We start from the raw sequence: 21,336 nt of genomic DNA on the forward strand, positions 1-21,336 counted from the left end.
GAATATCAGTATGACATTTATATGTACAATTTTTGTTGTTGTTGTTGTCCTTACACAATAGAACTGCAAATATCTACTGATTTTTTTAAGTGTCATCATTGTTTTCAGTCTGTAGACAAAAATTGTTTTCAAAAGTAACTGAAGTATAAAAAAGCTGATTGATCAGTATACAATTTTCAACAATTTTCCTTTGAACAAAATGAAGGGTGGTATTTATTTGTGTATGTATCAATAGCTGTAAAAGGATCAAAAGTTATGTACGAACAAATGTTTTCACTATTTTGTATGTACACCAGCCACAGAGACAGCAGCTTTTTAAAATGCTGATGTTTTGGAATTCTCTAATAAAAAAAAATCCTGAAATATTGAACAGATATGAGGTAGCTTTTTATTAAAGAGTTTCAAATTGTAGAAGCAAAATCAGTGTTGACCTCAAAATTGTACAAAGAAGACCAATGTCATTGAAAAGCAATACATGTATTTATTTATGCAAGACAGGGAAAAATATAACTACATGCAGACATGAGCAAACCTACATTTTTTTCTTTTTAAATCATTTATTTAATAGATGAATGGATAAATAAAATAGATAAATAGCAATACATGTTAGTCAATATCTTTAATCTTTTTGAATTAGAATCTATTTTACAACTGACGTCAAAAATATATCAATAAAATTATAATTTATCAGTTTATCAAAAACTTCAACATTAACAAATAACTTTAAACAACTGACCTCTCTTTAAGATAAAAGCCATGTTCTTGTACACCTTTCAGAATCTACAAAATCTTATCTATACCGGGTCTTCATCTTAAATAATTAAGATTCCACAAAATTGGCACTAGTATCAAAATCAGTTAGCTTGAAGTTTTATGTGATATCAAAGACATGCTGTTCAATTTTTTGCAAGAAATTTATATGCACAGTTGCCATGGAAATTGTTTTTATAAAGTAAATAATAGTTTGGAATCTGTAAAAACATTTGTTAATGGTACTCTGCACCAATAATCAGTAGTGATAAGCAATATAATTAATATGCTGTTATGTAACACAGACAATGAGAACCACATGTTTGTATTACAGTACAGATTGACTTTGCTTAACTGGTAAAGTGGCTAAGTGTGATCATTCTTACCTATTCACAGATGGAACTAATTGCTCAATTTTGGGTCCCTAATCCTCTTTAAGTTCAAACTTTATTTTACTTTTTGACTTTTTTATTTGTGGTTCACACATGTCTTTGAAGATTATTTTTTTTTAATAATTTTGATATGATTCAGTTTACCTGTCCTTGATGTGACCTTGATTATCAATTTAATAAACTAAATGTTGCTTGCCTTTTAAACCAGATGCTATGCAGGGCGCAGCTTTATATGACCGCATAGTTTGAACCCTGAACATTGGGGCAAATATGGACACAACTTTCAAGCATCCAGCTCTGAATTTGGATTGTGATTAAATAGTTGACACAACACAGGTTTCTGACACATAATGCATGTGGTCTAAGAACTTAAACTTAAAATTTAAAATTGGACATTACCTATTATGGTCCAATATCCAAAATCTAAAAACATGGTTAGATTCAGTATATCAAAGAACCCCAAGAATGAATTTTTTTATGAAATCAAATAAAGTTCAATTTTGGACCCTTTAGACCTCAATGTGGACCAATTTGATAACTGCGCCCAAACATCAAAAATCTAAATACATGGTTTGATTCAGCATATATCAAAGAACCTCATATATACAATTTTTGTTGAAATCAAATACAGTTTAATTTTGGACCCCAATAAGAACCAACTTGAAAACTGGGCCTATAATCAAAAATCTAAATACAAATGTACATGTTTAGATTCAGCATATCAAAGAACCCCAAGGATTCAGTTTTTGTTGATATCAAACAAAGTTTAAATTTGGACCATGATTTGGACCAACTTGAAAACTGGGCCCATAATAAAAATTCTAAGTACATGTTTAGATTCAGCATATCAAAGAACCCCAAGGATTCAATTTTTGTTGAAATCAAACAAAGTTTAATTTTGGACCCTTTGGACCTTAATGTAGACCAATTTGAAAACAGGACCAAAAATTAAGAATCTACATGATACACAATTAGATACGGCATATCAAAGAACCCCAATTGTTCCTTCACTGTTGGGACCAAAACTCCCAAAATCAATCCCAACCTTTCTTTTGTGGTCATAAACCTTGTGTTTAAATTTCATAGATTTCTATTTACTTAAACTAAAGTTTTAGTGCGAAAACCAGGAAAATCCTTATTTGGGCCCTTTTTGGCCCCTAATTCCTAAACTGTTGGGACCAAATCTTCCAAAATCAATCCCAACCTTTCTTTTATAGTGATAAACCTTGTGTTTAAATTTCATAGATTTCTATTTACTTATACTAAAGTTATAGTGTCAAAACCAAAAGTCTTCGGATGACGACGATGCCGGACAACGACGCCAATGTGATACCAATATACGACCAAAAAATTTTCAATTTTTGCGGCCGTATAAAAAATGCTTAAATTTGGCTTATCAATTCACATGTACCTTGCATATTCTTATTGACCTATTGGAAGTTTTGATAAGGTTATGATCTGTGGGTTGCCTATTCATAAATTTAATATGTACTTTATAATTGCCTGTTAATGAAGTAAATGCAGTGAAACTGTCAATAATAACTTAATGCTGTAAAATTAGTATGATTTCAAGAGTTTCAAAAAGGACCCTTATAACTTTCAAGTCATATCAAACTGATTGTAATTGTTTGAAAACAATTGTTGGTCCTTGGGTGCAACTATTGAAGCTGCTTTATTTTTCAGAGTCCATGTGCTCCTATAAATCAACTAAGCAGCATAATTATGATTCTTAATCTCAAATCATTTATTGTAATTTGTATAGCATATTGCATAACTGTTTATCTAACTGAGGTGAAGAAGACATTTCTTTCACTTTGTCAGGAAAAATAAATTATCTCAAAATCATAAAAGATCCTCTAAAATTATACATTAAATCTTTAAAGTATATTCTGAAAAAAGGAAAGGAAAGGAGTAAAATGCTTGCTGACTAACAAATGAGGGTAGCATTTTACAAAACGAAGTTCTTCTCATTATGGTGTATAAGTTTTTACCAGGAATCCAAAATACTTACAAGTTTCATTGTCACAACCATCAGGAAAACTGGCCTGCTGATCATCAGCTTGGGCAGACTGAAAACTTATCTTATGGCATACTTCAAAAGCTTGTCCAATGGTTCGTACAATTCGCATAGCTTGGCTCTGTAAAAAATAAAATACAGTTATTCCTTAGCTGTTTGGTTATCTCCTAATACTGACCACAGTTTTGTTCCACTTGTAGTAGCCATCATCTCATCCTCGTTTGCTTGATAATGAGTCTTTTGTGACATTGCTAATTCTGACATTTTCCTTGATTCAATACTGAGGCATGAACAGCTCACCATTATGAATATATATATGAGTTTACCCCTAGTTTGGTGTATACCTTTCTCAACCATAAGAGGCAGACCTGTAGCCAGGAATTTCCAAGGGGGGGGGGGGGGGGGGGGGGTCGTTGGACTCACAAACTCAACTTTAACAGTCATAATTCGAACAGAACATTGACTTTAACAGTGCTTATTTGTTTTCAAGGGGGGGGGGGGGGGGGGGGGGGGTTGTCCGAACCCCCCTGGCTACGGGTATGAGAGGTACAATCCACAATTCGAACAGAACATTGACTTTAACAGTGCTTATTTGTTTTCAAGGGGGGGGGGGGGGGGTTGTCCGAACCCCCCTGGCTACGGGTATGAGAGGTACAATCCACAATTCGAACAGAACATTGACTTTAACAGTGCTTATTTGTTTTCAAGGGGGGGGGGGGTTGTCCGAACCCCCCTGGCTACGGGTATGAGAGGTACAATCCAATGCAGTCATATCAGTAAATTACTAAAATGACAGAAACCTATGTCATTGTGCTGCACATATTTGAGATGCCTTATTAGGGCAATATGTTCATAAATATATTTTTTGGTATCTTTCTTTTTTTTTTTTATTATAAATATCCAATGTAGGCATGAGTTCGCTAGCAATATTGTTTTCAACGTAAATTTTATTTTTCAAAGGGGCATAACTCCAGCTCAAAGAGTTGGTCAGCACTCTTTCAAGACCTGATACAATTTCAACAAATTCTACAAGAAATGTATTTGAAAGAGTGCTTGGTAAGAATGCAATACAATTTCGTATTCCAAAGGGAAATAACTCTCTGAAAAATAGCAAATTGGTGATTTTGGAACTCTTCAGAGACATTGGAATACATGTATAAACCTATAAGGTAAATTTCATTAATATCTGGCAAAATTTTACACAATTTGAGTGCTGAAAATCCAATTTTTTATATAATTATATAATTTAGATTTCCAAGGGACATAACTCCTGAAAATAATTGATCAGTGCTAATTTTCAAACTTATCCTAGACATTACTGAGATAAACCTATGACATGAATTTCATAATAATCCACTGAAATGTAGGCTTGAGAGTGTTTACAATGTAGTATTCCATAATGATTTATATTTTGAAGGGCATGACTCTTTCAGTTGTTTGGCACTGATATTCAAACTTGTCCAAGACAAGCTTACAGACCAGATGAATGGATGCCTGGTATTTCTATGTCCCTAGCACCTCATTTCACATAAGGAAAACCAATCATGAAATTTTATAAGCGAAAAAAAGTTTGTAGAACAAAAGGCAAAAGTTTAGAAATATGAATATAATTTTTTTGTCTTGAAGACTTCTATACCATATCAACTTTATTTCTTATATTCTTCTCTTTTTAAAAAAAAATACTAATTATGTATGTATTTCACTATGATTATCTACATAAAAGAAAAAGAGTGCAAATAATGATGTTAAAACTTTACTGACTAAAAGCCAACTAGATATGGGATTTACTAACCTTTTTAGAAGATTTTGGTATCCGATATCCATGACAACATGCCATTTTTCAAACATTTGTTAACAGAACTTTTTGCAAGTCTTCTTTTATCACATCAAATTAATTTTAACAGTTTTCATCTTTCCATTATTAACATAAAACCTTGAGATAAATATTGTAAGTAAAAAAAAAGTGAAAATAAGGATGATTTCTTATTTTCCAATATAAATCATAAAGATAATCAAATATAAGTAGATGCAGAGATAATAAAAGTGAAGAAACAGATGTTAAGTTTTATGTGTATTGGCTTCTAATTTGTTTAGAAGTGTATTATTATCTGAGAGAGAAAGACTCATCTTGACAAGATGATTGGTATGAAACATCTGTTTACACTGTGGTGGCAAGTACAGGCTTGTTTGTGGTATGAAACATCAGTTTAACACTGTAATATGGCAAGTACAGTATACAATGCAAGTTGTGATATCTAGGAGCATAGACTTCTCCACTGTTTGGTAGAAAAATTAAGAACTCTCATACTGTTTTCAAACATATTATGCAGGTTCAAATACTAAAAATTCATTCATTGAATTGTGTGTTCAAGATAATAAACCAATTAATGAATGAAATTTCCCGACTTGAGGGTATATTGGTGAAATGTTGACCTATCTTAAATACTATTCAATTTATTCAATATTCTGATTTATGGAAATTAAACACTAGCAATCCCAGCTGCATTTATGCTTCCCAATTACAGCTGAGATTTCAACTTTACTAAATTTTGCCTGGATTCATTTAATTTTTTTTTCTTCTTCTTAACTTTCAAGCATGTTCTCTAATTAAAAAAAAACATTCCAATTCTGAAAATATAAAAATCTTTTCTTTCATGGTACTGAGTTGCTCTCTGTGTGGGCATGTCTCAATCATTGACAAGACTCCAATATTGTTTCAAGTTCTTATAATAGTGGTGCAATGAGTACGGTTGATACAACATGGAATTTTCAAAATCCTTTTATTTTAATTTCAGTGACTTATTATTTTCATGGTATAGTTTAAAATAGTTAAATATGAAGGTGTTTAACAAATCTGGAGTTGACATTACGGTACACATGCTCTATAACTTATCATTCTTGTCTCTATTTTCTGCAGATCAAGTTTTGTATTTTTGTTTTTCAGAATGTATGTTTATTTCATCTCAAAGGATTCAGACTCATAAAATGCTTGAAAACAATGTAGGACAGATAACTCTGATAATCCTTCAAAGCTCATGCAACGGTTAAAAAAACAAAACATTTACAAGACTTTAAGAAATTCTAGAAAGACTGCCAATGTAAACACACAAGATTAATATTTCTAAGTAAACAATGGCTAACAGCTTTTAATATTTTCAAATCTTCATATCTGTTTGTCAAAAGAGTTTGTATAGGAAAGTCCAGTCTAAACATCAACAAATCTGCTGTAGTTATCAGTATGATAAGACATGTTCTAGACACATCAAAGCTGACAAAACAGGATATACCATCACATCAAAATCATAGCAAATAAATCTCTTCTCATTAAACTTATATTATCAAATTATTTTTTTCATAATATTGATTGATGAATAGAAATGCCATATGTTCACTGCACTAGCATGAATCAAAAATACATTATTTTTTTTCAAAGTTTGTTTATAATTACTGCTTTGTATTTAAAGTCTTTATCCCCCTTTCTTGAGATTTTTTTCAAAGAAAGCTGGTTTTATAAAATTAAATGAAGCATATGTGTCCATAGGATACCATGCCCCTGACTCAAGTTATAACATTTCAATGTTCATTGAACCATGGAATCTGGGTCAAAATCCTTATTTGGAAGTACATGTATTAACAATCAGGTCACTTTATAATGAACAAGTGTACAAGGTTTTCAAGTTGAAATAACATCAAACTACCTAAAACAAAGACTTTGACCTGAAATTGGAAAGACAGAGGAACAAATCTGAAACCAATATGTCCCTCTATCATACTATCACACAACATAACAAATTCAAGGATTGTTTTCAGAAAAGAGATGCATGGATGAAGGTCAAAGAGACTGCACAATAGTCAATATGTCATCATTCATTACACTTATGTAAAATACAGGAACTGTTATTTCATTGCAAACAAGAAACATAATGATCCATCAAGCCAAATGTCAATACCAGAGAAGAACGTAATCTACATTTCAAATCATTCTAAACTGATTGAAAAGTCAGACAAAATTGATCAATTTCTTCTTAGTTTTGATCTTTCCTTGGGTTAATTAGCTGATGAAAATGAAAATTGATCTTAATCATTAGGTAAAGTACCACCAAGTGAACCCTCTAAAATGCTGTAACTGTTAATTGTCCAATCAAGAATTCTCCAAGACTATCTTACTTTATAGGGTTCATTGTCCTCATAAACAATCAGAATAATCTGCTATATAATGAAATAGGACTAACTGACATTCAATTTTATAATATAAGTATTATAGGAAAAAAGAAAACATACTGAAAGAATGGCAGATCAAGACCCACCCCCTTTTTTTTTTAAGTCGATGCATTTGAATGGGGACATATTTTAGTTGGAGCACCCCCCACCATACTGTCCCTAAATCCCCTTTTCAAAATGACTGGATCTGCCCCTGTGAAATATGTTACTTTTTTCTTTATATGAAATGGTTGGAATATAATATAACTATACCTTTTTTTAGCTTTGATAAATTAAGCTTTTTTTTTGTATAGGTAAAGAAAAGATATGGGGGATTGATATAGGGTTAATAATTTTATTCATTGGAATACATTGTATTTTGTACAACAAAAATTTCGATCTTTATGCTAATGACAATCTTATTTAGATGTTTTTTGCCACATACAGAAAGAATTCTAAAACACTTTTATATCATACAGGCTCTTTAACACAAATCAATACTGTAGTGTTGCAAAAGTTCTATTATCAAAGAAGTGTTAAGGAATATGTGTTTTAAACAAATTTGTAAGCAATTAATAATGGATAATGATGTTTATAAAGTTTTAATTCATAATTGAATGCATGTGGTATTTATATAGTCACTTAGTCCAGCAGTTTTGTTCTTCTGATAAGTCTGTGCATTTAGTTTTCTTTACAGTAAATGTATAGAAAAAAATAAAAAATAAAACATGTGTAGCAGGATATGTTTACCCTTCCTGAGCACCTGAAATCACCCCCAGTTTTTGGCGGGGTTTGAGTTGCTCAGTTTTTGGTTTACTATTTTGTGTTTTGTATACTGTTGTTTGTCTTGTGACATTTTTTTTTTTGTAAAGACATTGCCACTTCACTTATTAGTTCAATTATCCCTTAGATATCTTTCACCTGTCTATAAATAATCTCTAAGTCACCACACATATTAGTTTACTTCATTGAAATCTAAACCAGATGCTCCGCAGGGCGTAGCTTTATACGACCGCAGAGGTTTAACCCTGAACGGTTGGGGCAAGTATGGACACAACATTCAAGCTGGATTCCGCTCTAAATTTGGATTGTGATTAAATAGTTGACACATCATAGGTTTCTGACACAGAATGAATGTATTCAAATGAACTTAAAATTTTTGTTTTCTCTTAGAGCAATTCACTATGCTGTTGAATATTAATCCTCTCAAAAAAATGTTTGAAGAAATTTTCTTTTTATTTATGAAATTTTAAAATGAGAAAAATTGAACCCAATTTTTTATTCACATCCCCCTTTCCCTTATTCCAAAACTAATTTCAATTTAAATATTCTAATGAAGTTTGCAACAATTACTACTCATTTAAATACATCATAAAATATTAAGATGTAAAAAAACTGCTTGTTATCACTGAATGGTAAAGATTATTTAAATTTATCAGTTGGTAGAAAAAGTGAATATACATTGTATATTGTATATAACAAAGATTTAAGTTGATTCTGGACAAAGAAAGATAACTCCAATTTAAAAAATTTCTTGCAGATATTTCTTGCTTACTATACTGGACAAAGAAAGATAACTCTTAATTAAAAAAAAATTTGCTATTTCACAATATTGTGAAATTAGATATTTCTTGCCATTGCACAATACTGTGCAATTGAAAAGACTTGCTATTGCACAATACTTAATATAATAATTTTAGATCCTGATTTGGACCAACTTGAAAACTGGGCCCATAATCAAAAATCTAAGTACATGTTTAGATTCAGCATATCAAAGAGACCCAAGAATTTAATTTTTGTTAAAATCAAACTTAGTTTAATTTTGGACCCTTTGCACTTTAATTTAAACCAATTTTAAAACTGGACCAAAAATTAAAAATCTACATACACAGTTAGATTTGGCATATCAAAGAACCCCAATTATTAAATTTTTGATGAAATCAAACAATGTTTAATTTTGGACCTCGATTTGGGCCAACTTGAAAACTGGGCCAAAAATCAAAAATCTAAGTACATTTTTAGATTCAGCATATCAAAGAACCCCAAGGTTTCAATTTTTGTTAAAATTAAACTAAGTTTAATTTTGGACCCTTTGGACCTTAATGTAGACCAATTGGAAAACGGGACCAAAAATTAAGAATCTACATACACAGTTAGATTCGGCATATTAAAGAACCCCAATTATTCAATTTTGATGAAATCAAACAAAGTTTAATTTTGGACCCTTTGGGCCCCTTATTCTGTTGGGACCAAAACTCCGAAAATCAATACCAACCTTCCTTTTATAGTCATAAACCTTGTGTTTAAATTTCATAGATTTCCATTTACTTATACTAACGCTATGGTGCGAAAACCAAGAAAAATGCTTATTTGGGTCCCTTTTTGGCCCCTAATTCCTAAACTGTTGGGACCGAAACTCCCAAAATCAATACCAACCTTCCTTTTGTGGTCATAAACATTGTGTTTAAATTTCATTGATTTCTATTTACTTTAACTAAAGTTATTGTGCGAAAACCAAGAATAATGCTTATTTGGGCCCTTTTTTGGCCCCTAATTCCTAAACTTTTGAAACCAAAACTCCCAAAATCAATCCCAACCTTTCTTTTGTGGTCATAAACCTTGTGTCAAAATTTCATAGATTTCTATTAACTTAAACTTAAGTTATAGTGCGAAAACCAAGAAAATGCTTATTTGGGCCCTTTTTGGCCCCTAATTCCTAAAATGTTGGGACCAAAACTCCCAAAATCAATACCAGCCTTCCTTTTATGGTCATAAACCTTGTGTTAAAATTTCATAGATTTCTTCACTTTTACTAAAGTTAGAGTGCGAAAACTAAAAGTATTCGGACGACGACGACGACGACGACGACGACGCCAACGACGACGCCAACGTGATAGCAATATACGACAAAAATTTTTTCAAAATTTGCGGTCGTATAAAAATTGAAAATTTTTGTGGATCTTGTATTGCTGATGATTTTAGCTGTTAGCTGTTTACAGTATCTGTCCATCTATTATTGGTTTCTATGTAACAGAAAGGATTTGTTTTACAATTTAAAGACATATAGAAACAGTACAGAGTGAGATCTGAAATTTGAATAAAATTGAGAATGGAAATTTGGAATATGTCAAATAGACAACAACCCAACCAAAGAGCAGACAACAGCAAAAGACCACCAATTAGTCTTCAAATTATTTTTACTTCCCCCATATTTAGCCCAATTTATAAGGGATTTCAAGAAATATGTATCCAAAAATATACTCTTATGCTGGGACTATAAGTCTGAGTCTTTAATATGTGCAATTTTCAGTCATTGTGGCCATATTGATACAATAAGTGATGATCAGACAGTCATAACTTTTACAGCAGCTCCAAGTTTGGTTTTAATTGGATTACTGGTTTAACAAGATTTCAAAAGAAGTTTAATAAGGAAGGACATTAAGTTCAGGGAGCTTTTCTTTTTCTTAAAATTAGTTCAACTCTTTTTCATTGTACCATATGTCAAATTGTTGGTGATTTTTGTCTCTTTTAAATCAGTATTTCTAGCTGTCATTTGCATCCAGTAAAGACTTGATTTTTTTGTTATCCCATAGCAGATTTTAGTATAAACAGAACCTACTGACAACACACCCCATCACTACTTCGTAACAGACTGGCATATTGGAATTCAAAATATTCTGTAATAAAGTGATTCAAAATAGAGTTTGACATGTTCTAGCAGTGTCAATAAAGTTCAATTTTCTTCATTGAATATTTCATTTCAAAGAACTGTTATTGCAATATAGTGACTATTTTGAAACATTGTAGACAAATGAATTGACAGGCTTTTACTTTTAAACTTTCCTAGTTCTCCTTTATATACAATATTTTTTTTTAAATTGAAAAGATTTTAATTAAAATGTCATTTCATGATCTGACCTTTATTCTAAAACTGAAAATGAATAACATGTCATATATTATTACTTTCTTACTTCATTAACAGAGCTCATAAGATATGTCTTATGCCTTAATTATAAGATATATCTTAATTAATGCATGTAACATAAAAGAGAATTTGAGAAAAACAGACCTTAACAAAAGGAATAATGAATAGATTGCTTGCAGTTCAGCAGCAACTATTACATTTGTATTCAGGATGAGAGCAAGTTAGTGTATTATAAAGATGCACCCTGTTTTGCATATGGATTGACAAGCTCAGTCATTATTTCTTGTCTACTAGTTCAGAAGGTAACAGTTAGCAGTAAATTCAAATTTTAAGAAAAACTTTGGTTCATGTCTGTTATATTTTTTCTCTCGTAAATTGTTTTGTTATGAATTAGGTAGTTAGTTTTATTCTATTTTAAATTTATCATATTTTCATATTGGGGCCTTTTAAAGCAGACTGTACAGCAAGGGGTTTTCTCATTGTTGAAGGTCATATATATAGAGTTGATTACAATTGCTTACATTTAGTTCATTTGAACTTTGTTGAATTAAGTTGTCTCAATGTATACCGCAAACCAACTTATTTTCCGGGATACTTTATTTTGGGTTTTACTCTTTCTAAACCACTTAACCGCTATTTAGTTTCGTTATTTTCTGATTTACTTGGTGTATTAACAGGAAAGTTTTGATAATTGCAACGATTTATATTTGCATTATTTTTTGTTTGTGAAAGTCGCATATCACTCTCAAAATAAGTTGGTTTACAGAATCACATTGTATCTTCTTATTTTTAGAAGTCAGCCAAACATCAAATTTAACAGATTTCTAGCTGAACATTTTTTACCAGCTAAACTGTACTTCAGTATGTACACAATGTATTTCAGTTATATTTAACATTGTTAAGGGAATTTCATGGAAAATTCAGAAATTGATAGAAAATATCATTAATCTATTCCATATCCTTGGTAGTTACCATTTAAATCCAATACTAACATATTATTGATTTTTTTTCTCAAATTTTCTTTCTTATGCCACCATGAAGGACACTTAGGGTTTCATAATTTCAGAAAAACATAGTTAAAATTTATTGCATTTTAGAACATAGACCTGTCAAAACCATCAAAGACAGAGCAAATAATGAAAGTATGCCAAACAAAATTGTTGAAAACAAAATTTATTACAATCAAACTACTGATGAGATCAGTTAAGGGCATACCTCAAAGTATAATGAAACAGTCAGGTTTATTATTTTAGAAATACATTACATGCATGTTTCATTAGAAGCAGCAATTTTGATTGGCTGTCAACAATCACAAGCCACTTCAATATCATATTTTATTTCCCTATCAAATACAGTACCTATGACAGCACCTGTTATCTGTGACAATGTTAATTCATTGAAAAACAGAATGTTAATTCATTGCAAAACAGAAGAAAAGCTTGATATAACTCTTAAGTTTATGGTTGTAGCATAAAATGTAATTATAAGAATTGAATGCTTCATTTTATATTTTCAACATAATTTTAAAATGTTGATCATGCTCATATTTTTAATATGAAGCACTTCTGCCCTCCATACAATATGTTGCTAGTAATTGAAGTCAAAATAACTGGGAAATATTCAGAAAAAAATAGAGTTTACATAAGATTTGAATGATGTCGGTAAGTTTAAATGAGTTTACCTGATATCTGAATGATTAAGGTAAGTTTACTTTGGTTTACCTGATATCTGAATGATTAAGGTAAGTTTACTTTGGTTTACCTGATATCTGAATGATTAAGGTAAGTTAATTTGAGTTTACATGAGATATGTATGATTCAAGTAAGTTAACTTTGGTTTACCTGAGATCTTAATGATTCAAGTAAGTTTACTTGGGTTTACCCGAGGTCTGAATGATTTAGGCAAGTTTGCCTAAGATCTGAATGATTTAAATGAGTTTACCTGAGATCTGAATGATTAAGGTAAGTTAACTTGAGTTTACCTGAGATCTTAATGATTCAAGTAAGTAAACGTTGGTTTACCTAAGATCTGAATGATTCAGCTAAGTTTACTTTGGTTAACTGGAGATCTGAATGATTCAGCTAAGTTTACCTGGGTTTACCTGAGATTTGAATGATTCAGGTAATTTTACTTTAGTTTACAAAGATCAAATATTTTGATTGCAATGACTGTCAGTTGTTTTAAACTGATCTTGTCATAATCTGAACAGCAATAAACAATGAACATGTTCAGTTGATGTTGGTGATAAAATTTACAAACAAATAATAATAGCAGAATTAATTTGCCAATATGTTTGGAATAATACCAATCAAAATGCAATAACTTCAAATAATGTGCTACACTTCATTACACAATGCGAACAGCCACCTCCAATTTACATAAACAAAACAAGTAAGTTATATCATTTAAATACAATAAATAATGGAAAATACCAATTTCTAGTTCATTCTCCATTTGCAATTTGTTTTAATTTGTTATTGAAACAGATGATTAACTTCTATCACAAGTTAGCATGCTATATGTATTCTTGTTTAATGCAGCTATTCAATTTGATTTAATTGTGCTCAACATACAAGATCAACATGCTGAAACTGTTTAAATGTATTAATAGTATGTTTTGTTTCACCTGGATTTTTTGAATGACTGTTAAATTGATATAGAATTAATGTAAATGAGAAAGCAATCTTGTAAAATAATTATAAAAATATATAGTTTTTTTTTATGTTACTCAATTTTTTAACTGTCTGAAAATTAATCACAGTACAGAATACTCGCATAAAGCTTGTTAATAAATATAAAAGAGAGTAAAATTCAACAAATTTAATGAGACAGATGAATCCAAACACTGACAAAAAGTTCTAGACCAGTATACCTCCTTCCTTTGAAGTGCAGAAATAATCTTCCATATAATCACTAAGTAAAGGTGTGCAAAATGAAAAATCTCAAAATGTTATTCATCAAAACTACAGGTAAATTATGAAAGTAGTGAAGTTCAGTTTAAAATGAAAACCAAATTAAAAATTTTCTTTTTATGTTGTTCAAATACATGTAACTTCCAATAATAATTTTTAAAGCAACCATTATAATGAAGATTCATGTTAAAGTATACTTCACCGAAGTCTAACCTCCTCTGACATAAACCTTACCAATACTTTATCACTGTCTAATTGTTTTATTCATCCATTTTGTCATCATGTCAAATTATTCATCATTATCCTATTCTAATCCACTTACACAAATCAGAATATAGCTTACAAATAACACTTATTTTCAAGAAGTACAAGATCACAGGAAAAGCTGACACAGTTTTGACTTCAGACAAGGGATGAATGGAAAAAAAATGAAAATATATCAGGTCTAGATGTGTGTGCTCATTTTTTAAAGACAAATCATGCTAAAGGTTGTGTGTTCATTATTTTGTAGAGATAACAGGCCCAGGCTAGTGTGTGTTCATTATAATATAGAGATATCAGGCCCAGGCTAGTGTTGGTGTTCATTATTTTGTAGAGATATCAGGCACAAGCTAGTGTGTGTTTATTATTATATAGAGATATCAGGCCCAGGCTAGTGTGTGCTCATTATTATATAGAGATATCAAGCCCAGGCTAGTGTGTGAGTTCATTGTTTTGTAGAGATATCAGGCAAAAGCTAGTGTGTGTTCATTATTATATAGAGATATCAGGCCCAAGCTAGTGTGTGTTCATTGTTTTGTAGAGATATCAGGCAAAAACTAGTGTGTGTTCATTATTATATGGAGATATCAGGCACAAGCTAGTGTGTGTTTATTATTATATAGAGATATCAGGCCCAGGCTAGTGTGTGCTCATTATTATATAGAGATATCAAGCCCAGGCTAGTGTGTGAGTTCATTGTTTTGTAGAGATATCAGGCAAAAGCTAGTGTGTGTTCATTATTATATAGAGATATCAGGCCCAAGCTAGTGTGTGTTCATTGTTTTGTAGAGATATCAGGCAAAAACTAGTGTGTGTTCATTATTATATGGAGATATCAGGCCCAAGCTAGTGTGTGTTCATTGTTTTGTAGAGACATCAGGCAAAAGCTATTTTGTGTTCATTATTATATAGAGATATCAGGCCCAAGCTAGTGTGTGTTCATTGTTTTGTAGAGATATCAGGCAAAAGCTAGTGTGTGTTCATTATTATATATAGAAATCTGGCCTAGGCTAGTGTGTGTTCATTATTATATAGAGATAGCAGGCCCAGGCTAGTGTGTGTGTTCATTGTTTTGTAGAGATATCAGGCAAAAGCTAGTGTGTGTTCATTATTATATAGAGATATCAGGCCCAAGCTAGTGTGTGTTCATTGTTTTGTAGAGATATCAGGCAAAAGCTAGCGTGTGTTCATTATTATATAGAGATATTAGGCCCAAGCTAGTGTGTGTTCATTGTTTTGTAGAGATATCAGGCAAAAGCTAGCGTGTGTTCATTATTATATAGAGATATCAGGCCCAAGCTAGTGTGTGTTCATTGTTTTGTAGAGATATCAGGCAAAAGCTAGCGTGTGTTCATTATTATATAGAGATATTAGGCCCAAGCTAGTGTGTGTTCATTGTTTTGTAGAGATATCAGGCAAAAGCTAGTGTGTGTTCATTATTATATAGAGATATCAGGCCCAGGCTAGTGTTGGTATTCATTGTTTTGTAGAGATATCTGGCAAAAGCTAGTGTGTGTTCATTATTATATAGAGATATCAGGCCCAGGCTAGTGTGGGTATTCATTGTTTTGTAGAGATATCTGGCAAAAGCTAGTGTGAGTTCATTATTATATAGAGATAGCAGGCCCAAGCTAGTGTGTGTTCATTATAATATAGAGATATCAGGCTAGTGTGGGTGTTCCTTATTTTGTAGAGATATCTGGCAAAAGCCAGTGTGAGTTCATTATTATATAGATATATCAGGCCCAGGCTAGTGTGTGTGTTCATTTTTTTTTTTAGAGATATCTGGCAAAAGCTAGTGTGAGTTCATTATTATATAGAGATAGCAGGCCCAAGCTAGTGTGGGTGTCATTATTTTGTAGAGATATCAGGCCCTTTTTTTGTAGATATATCAGTCCCAAGCTATTTTGTGTTCATTATTATATAGAGATAGCAGGCCCAAGGATGTGTGTTTTTTATTATTTTGTAGAGATATTAGGCCCAGGCTAGTGTGGGTGTTCATTATTTTGTAGAGATATCAGGCCCAAGCTAGTGTGTGCTCATTATTATATAGAGATATCAAGCCCAAGCTAGTGTGTGTTCATTATTATATAGAGATAGCAGGCCTAGGCTAGTGTGGGTGTTAATTAGTTCGTAGAGATATCAGGCCCAAGCTTTTGTGAGTTCATTATCATAAAGAGATAGCAGGCGCAGGCTACTGTTAGTGTTAATTATTTTGTAGAGATATCAGGCAAAAGCTAGTGTGTTCATTATTATATATAGATATCAGGCCCAGGCTAGTGTGTGTTCATTATTATATAGAGATATCAGGCCCAAGCTAGTGTGTGTTCATTATTATATAGAGATAGCAGGCACAGGCTAGTGTGGGTGTTAATTAGTTCGTAGAGATATCAGGCCCAAGCTTTTGTGAGTTCATTATTATAAAGAGATAGCAGGCGCAGGCTACTGTTAGTGTTAATTATTTTGTAGAGATATCAGGCAAAAGCTAGTGTGTGTTCATTATTTTGTAGAGATATCAGGCCCAAGCTAGTGTGTGTTTATTATTATAGAGATAAGAGGCCCAGGCTATTGTGGGTGTTCCTTATTTTGTAGAGATATCTGGCAAAAGCTAGTGTGAGTTCATTATTATATAGATATATCAGGCCCAGGCTAGTGTGTTTGTTCATTTTTTTGTAGAGATATCTAGCAAAAGCTAGTGTGTGTTCATTATTAAAGAGAGATATCAGGCCCAGGGTAGTGTGGGTGTTCATTATTTTGTAGAAATAGCAGGCCCAAGGTAGTGTGGGTGTGCATTATTTTGTAGAGATATCAGGCCCTTATTTTGTAGATATATCAGTTCCAAGCTAGTTTGTGTTCATTATTATATAGAGATATCAGGCCCATGGATGTGTGTGTCTTTATTATTTTGTAGAGAAATCAGGCCCAGGCTAGTGTGCGTGTTCATTATTTTGTAGAGATATCAGGCCTAAGCTAGTTTGTGTTTATTATTATACAGAGATAGCAGGCCCAGGCTAGTATGGGTGTTCATTATTATATAGAGATATCAGGCCCAGGCTAGTGTGGGTGTTCATTATTTTGAAGAGATATCAGGCCCAAGCTTTTGTGAGTTCATTATTATAAAGAGATAGCAGGCGCAGGCTACTGTTAGTGTTAATTATTTTGTAGAGATATCAGGCCCAAGCTAGTGTGTGTTTATTATTATAGAGATAAGAGGCCCAGACTAGTGTGTGTGTTCATTATTTTGTAGAGATATCAGGCCCAAGCTAGTGTGTGTTCATTATTATATAGAGATAGCAGGCCCAGGCTAGTGTGGGTGTTCATTATTTTGTAGAGATATCAGGCAAAAGCTAGTGTGTGTTCATTGTTATATAGAGATATCAGGCCCAAGTTAGTGTGGGTGTTAATTTTTTTGTAGAGATATCAGGCCCAAGGAAGTGTGTGTTCATTATTTTGTAAAGATATCAGGTCCAAGCTAGTGTTTGTTCATTATTATATAGAGATATCAGGCCGAGACTAGTGTGGGTTCATTATTATATAGAGATATCAGGCCCAAGCTAGTGTGTGTTCATTGTTTTGTAGAGATATCAGGCAAAAGCTAGCGTGTGTTCATTATTATATAGAGATATTAGGCCCAAGCTAGTGTGTGTTCATTGTTTTGTAGAGATATCAGGCAAAAGCTAGCGTGTGTTCATTATTATATAGAGATATCAGGCCCAAGCTAGTGTGTGTTCATTGTTTTGTAGAGATATCAGGCAAAAGCTAGCGTGTGTTCATTATTATATAGAGATATTAGGCCCAAGCTAGTGTGTGTTCATTGTTTTGTAGAGATATCAGGCAAAAGCTAGTGTGTGTTCATTATTATATAGAGATATCAGGCCCAGGCTAGTGTTGGTATTCATTGTTTTGTAGAGATATCTGGCAAAAGCTAGTGTGTGTTCATTATTATATAGAGATATCAGGCCCAGGCTAGTGTGGGTATTCATTGTTTTGTAGAGATATCTGGCAAAAGCTAGTGTGAGTTCATTATTATATAGAGATAGCAGGCCCAAGCTAGTGTGTGTTCATTATAATATAGAGATATCAGGCTAGTGTGGGTGTTCCTTATTTTGTAGAGATATCTGGCAAAAGCTAGTGTGAGTTCATTATTATATAGATATATCAGGCCCAGGCTAGTGTGTGTGTTCATTTTTTTTTTTAGAGATATCTGGCAAAAGCTAGTGTGAGTTCATTATTATATAGAGATAGCAGGCCCAAGCTAGTGTGGGTGTCATTATTTTGTAGAGATATCAGGCCCTTTTTTTGTAGATATATCAGTCCCAAGCTATTTTGTGTTCATTATTATATAGAGATAGCAGGCCCAAGGATGTGTGTTTTTTATTATTTTGTAGAGATATTAGGCCCAGGCTAGTGTGGGTGTTCATTCTTTTGTAGAGATATCAGGCCCAAGCTAGTGTGTGCTCATTATTATATAGAGATATCAAGCCCAAGCTAGTGTGTGTTCATTATTATATAGAGATAGCAGGCCTAGGCTAGTGTGGGTGTTAATTAGTTCGTAGAGATATCAGGCCCAAGCTTTTGTGAGTTCATTATCATAAAGAGATAGCAGGCGCAGGCTACTGTTAGTGTTAATTATTTTGTAGAGATATCAGGCAAAAGCTAGTGTGTGTTCATTATTATATATAGATATCAGGCCCAGGCTAGTGTGTGTTCATTATTATATAGAGATATCAGGCCCAAGCTAGTGTGTGTTCATTATTATATAGAGATAGCAGGCACAGGCTAGTGTGGGTGTTAATTAGTTCGTAGAGATATCAGGCCCAAGCTTTTGTGAGTTCATTATTATAAAGAGATAGCAGGCGCAGGCTACTGTTAGTGTTAATTATTTTGTAGAGATATCAGGCAAAAGCTAGTGTGTGTTCATTATTTTGTAGAGATATCAGGCCCAAGCTAGTGTGTGTTTATTATTATAGAGATAAGAGGCCCAGGCTATTGTGGGTGTTCCTTATTTTGTAGAGATATCTGGCAAAAGCTAGTGTGAGTTCATTATTATATAGATATATCAGGCCCAGGCTAGTGTGTTTGTTCATTTTTTTGTAGAGATATCTAGCAAAAGCTAGTGTGTGTTCATTATTAAAGAGAGATATCAGGCCCAGGGTAGTGTGGGTGTTCATTATTTTGTAGAAATAGCAGGCCCAAGGTAGTGTGGGTGTGCATTATTTTGTAGAGATATCAGGCCCTTATTTTGTAGATATATCAGTTCCAAGCTAGTTTGTGTTCATTATTATATAGAGATATCAGGCCCATGGATGTGTGTGTCTTTATTATTTTGTAGAGAAATCAGGCCCAGGCTAGTGTGCGTGTTCATTATTTTGTAGAGATATCAGGCCTAAGCTAGTTTGTGTTTATTATTATACAGAGATAGCAGGCCCAGGCTAGTATGGGTGTTCATTATTATATAGAGATATCAGGCCCAGGCTAGTGTGGGTGTTCATTATTTTGAAGAGATATCAGGCCCAAGCTTTTGTGAGTTCATTATTATAAAGAGATAGCAGGCGCAGGCTACTGTTAGTGTTAATTATTTTGTAGAGATATCAGGCCCAAGCTAGTGTGTGTTTATTATTATAGAGATAAGAGGCCCAGACTAGTGTGTGTGTTCATTATTTTGTAGAGATATCAGGCCCAAGCTAGTGTGTGTTCATTATTATATAGAGATAGCAGGCCCAGGCTAGTGTGGGTGTTCATTATTTTGTAGAGATATCAGGCAAAAGCTAGTGTGTGTTCATTGTTATATAGAGATATCAGGCCCAAGTTAGTGTGGGTGTTAATTTTTTTGTAGAGATATCAGGCCCAAGGAAGTGTGTGTTCATTATTTTGTAAAGATATCAGGTCCAAGCTAGTGTTTGTTCATTATTATATAGAGATATCAGGCCGAGACTAGTGTGGGTTCATTATTATATAGAGATAACAGGCACAAGCCTATGCGTGTTCATTATTTTATAGAGATAGCAGGCCCAGGCTAGTGTGGGTGTTCATCATTTTGTAGAGATATCAGGCCCAGGCTAGTGTGTGTTCATTATTATATAGAGATATCAGGCCCAAGCTAGTGTGTGTTCATCATTTTGTAGAGATATCAGGCCCAAGCTAGTGTGTGTTCATTATAATATAGAGATATCAGGCCGTGTTCTTTATTCTTTAGATACAGGCTTACAAGATGTTTGTCCATAAGACTGTACATGTATCATGCATGGTGCATGTGTGTTCATTAGACTGTAGATATATCAGGCTAAGGCTTTTATGTGCTAGTTTATCTTAAAATATTAGACCCAGGATGGGTGTGTTCATTATTGTGTAAATATATCAGCTTAAAATGGGACAACTATCTTACAGATAAAAGAATGTTGATATTCCAGGAAATCAACTATAGGTTACAGTTAGTCTTCAATAAAACCCATACTGTGTAGTAAACTAGAAAAAGAATTAGAATTACTAAATGTGACAAAATTCAAACAAGAAAATGTTCTACCTGATGTATGCTAAAACAATTGTCTAACACACAAGTAGGGCTAGGGTGTCTTTAATAAAGAATGGAAAACTTGAGGTTGGAGGGATTTAGATATTATGCTCCTTCTATATCTTAACTTACTTCATCTGTTTCTTACCTTTTTAAAAGATTTGAACACATGGCATTTAAACACATTAGAAGGTCCATCCCTAGCTATATAACTCCAAATCTTCAGGTCTTGTGAGTCGTGAGAAACATAAAATATTCTGTAATTATAAAATAAATCAAAACTGAGAGACAATTTAATATTGATTTGTGCATGAAATATTTCAGGGAATGAGCTTTCAAACTAAAAGTAATTATTTTTCTCTTTTATG

The 21,336-nt window shown here is 32.6% G+C and overlaps 1 protein-coding gene across 5 annotated transcripts in view; it reads right to left on the reverse strand.

The window, feature by feature from the left end:
• LOC134706998 (carboxyl-terminal PDZ ligand of neuronal nitric oxide synthase protein-like) overlaps positions 1-21,336 on the reverse strand; it is an 84,330-nt gene that overhangs the window by 14,991 nt on the left and 48,003 nt on the right. For all 5 annotated transcript variants that reach the window (XM_063566421.1, XM_063566423.1, XM_063566420.1 and 2 more), the window contains 2 exons: positions 21,117-21,225; positions 3,154-3,280 (listed from right to left, as the gene is read on the reverse strand). In XM_063566421.1, coding sequence (XP_063422491.1) covers positions 3,154-3,280; positions 21,117-21,225 — 236 coding nt within the window. The remainder of the gene's footprint in view (positions 1-3,153; positions 3,281-21,116; positions 21,226-21,336) is intronic.

This window comes from Mytilus trossulus, chromosome 2 (genome assembly GCF_036588685.1).
Source record: "Mytilus trossulus isolate FHL-02 chromosome 2, PNRI_Mtr1.1.1.hap1, whole genome shotgun sequence".
NCBI classification, from domain to species: Eukaryota; Metazoa; Mollusca; class Bivalvia; order Mytilida; family Mytilidae; genus Mytilus; species Mytilus trossulus.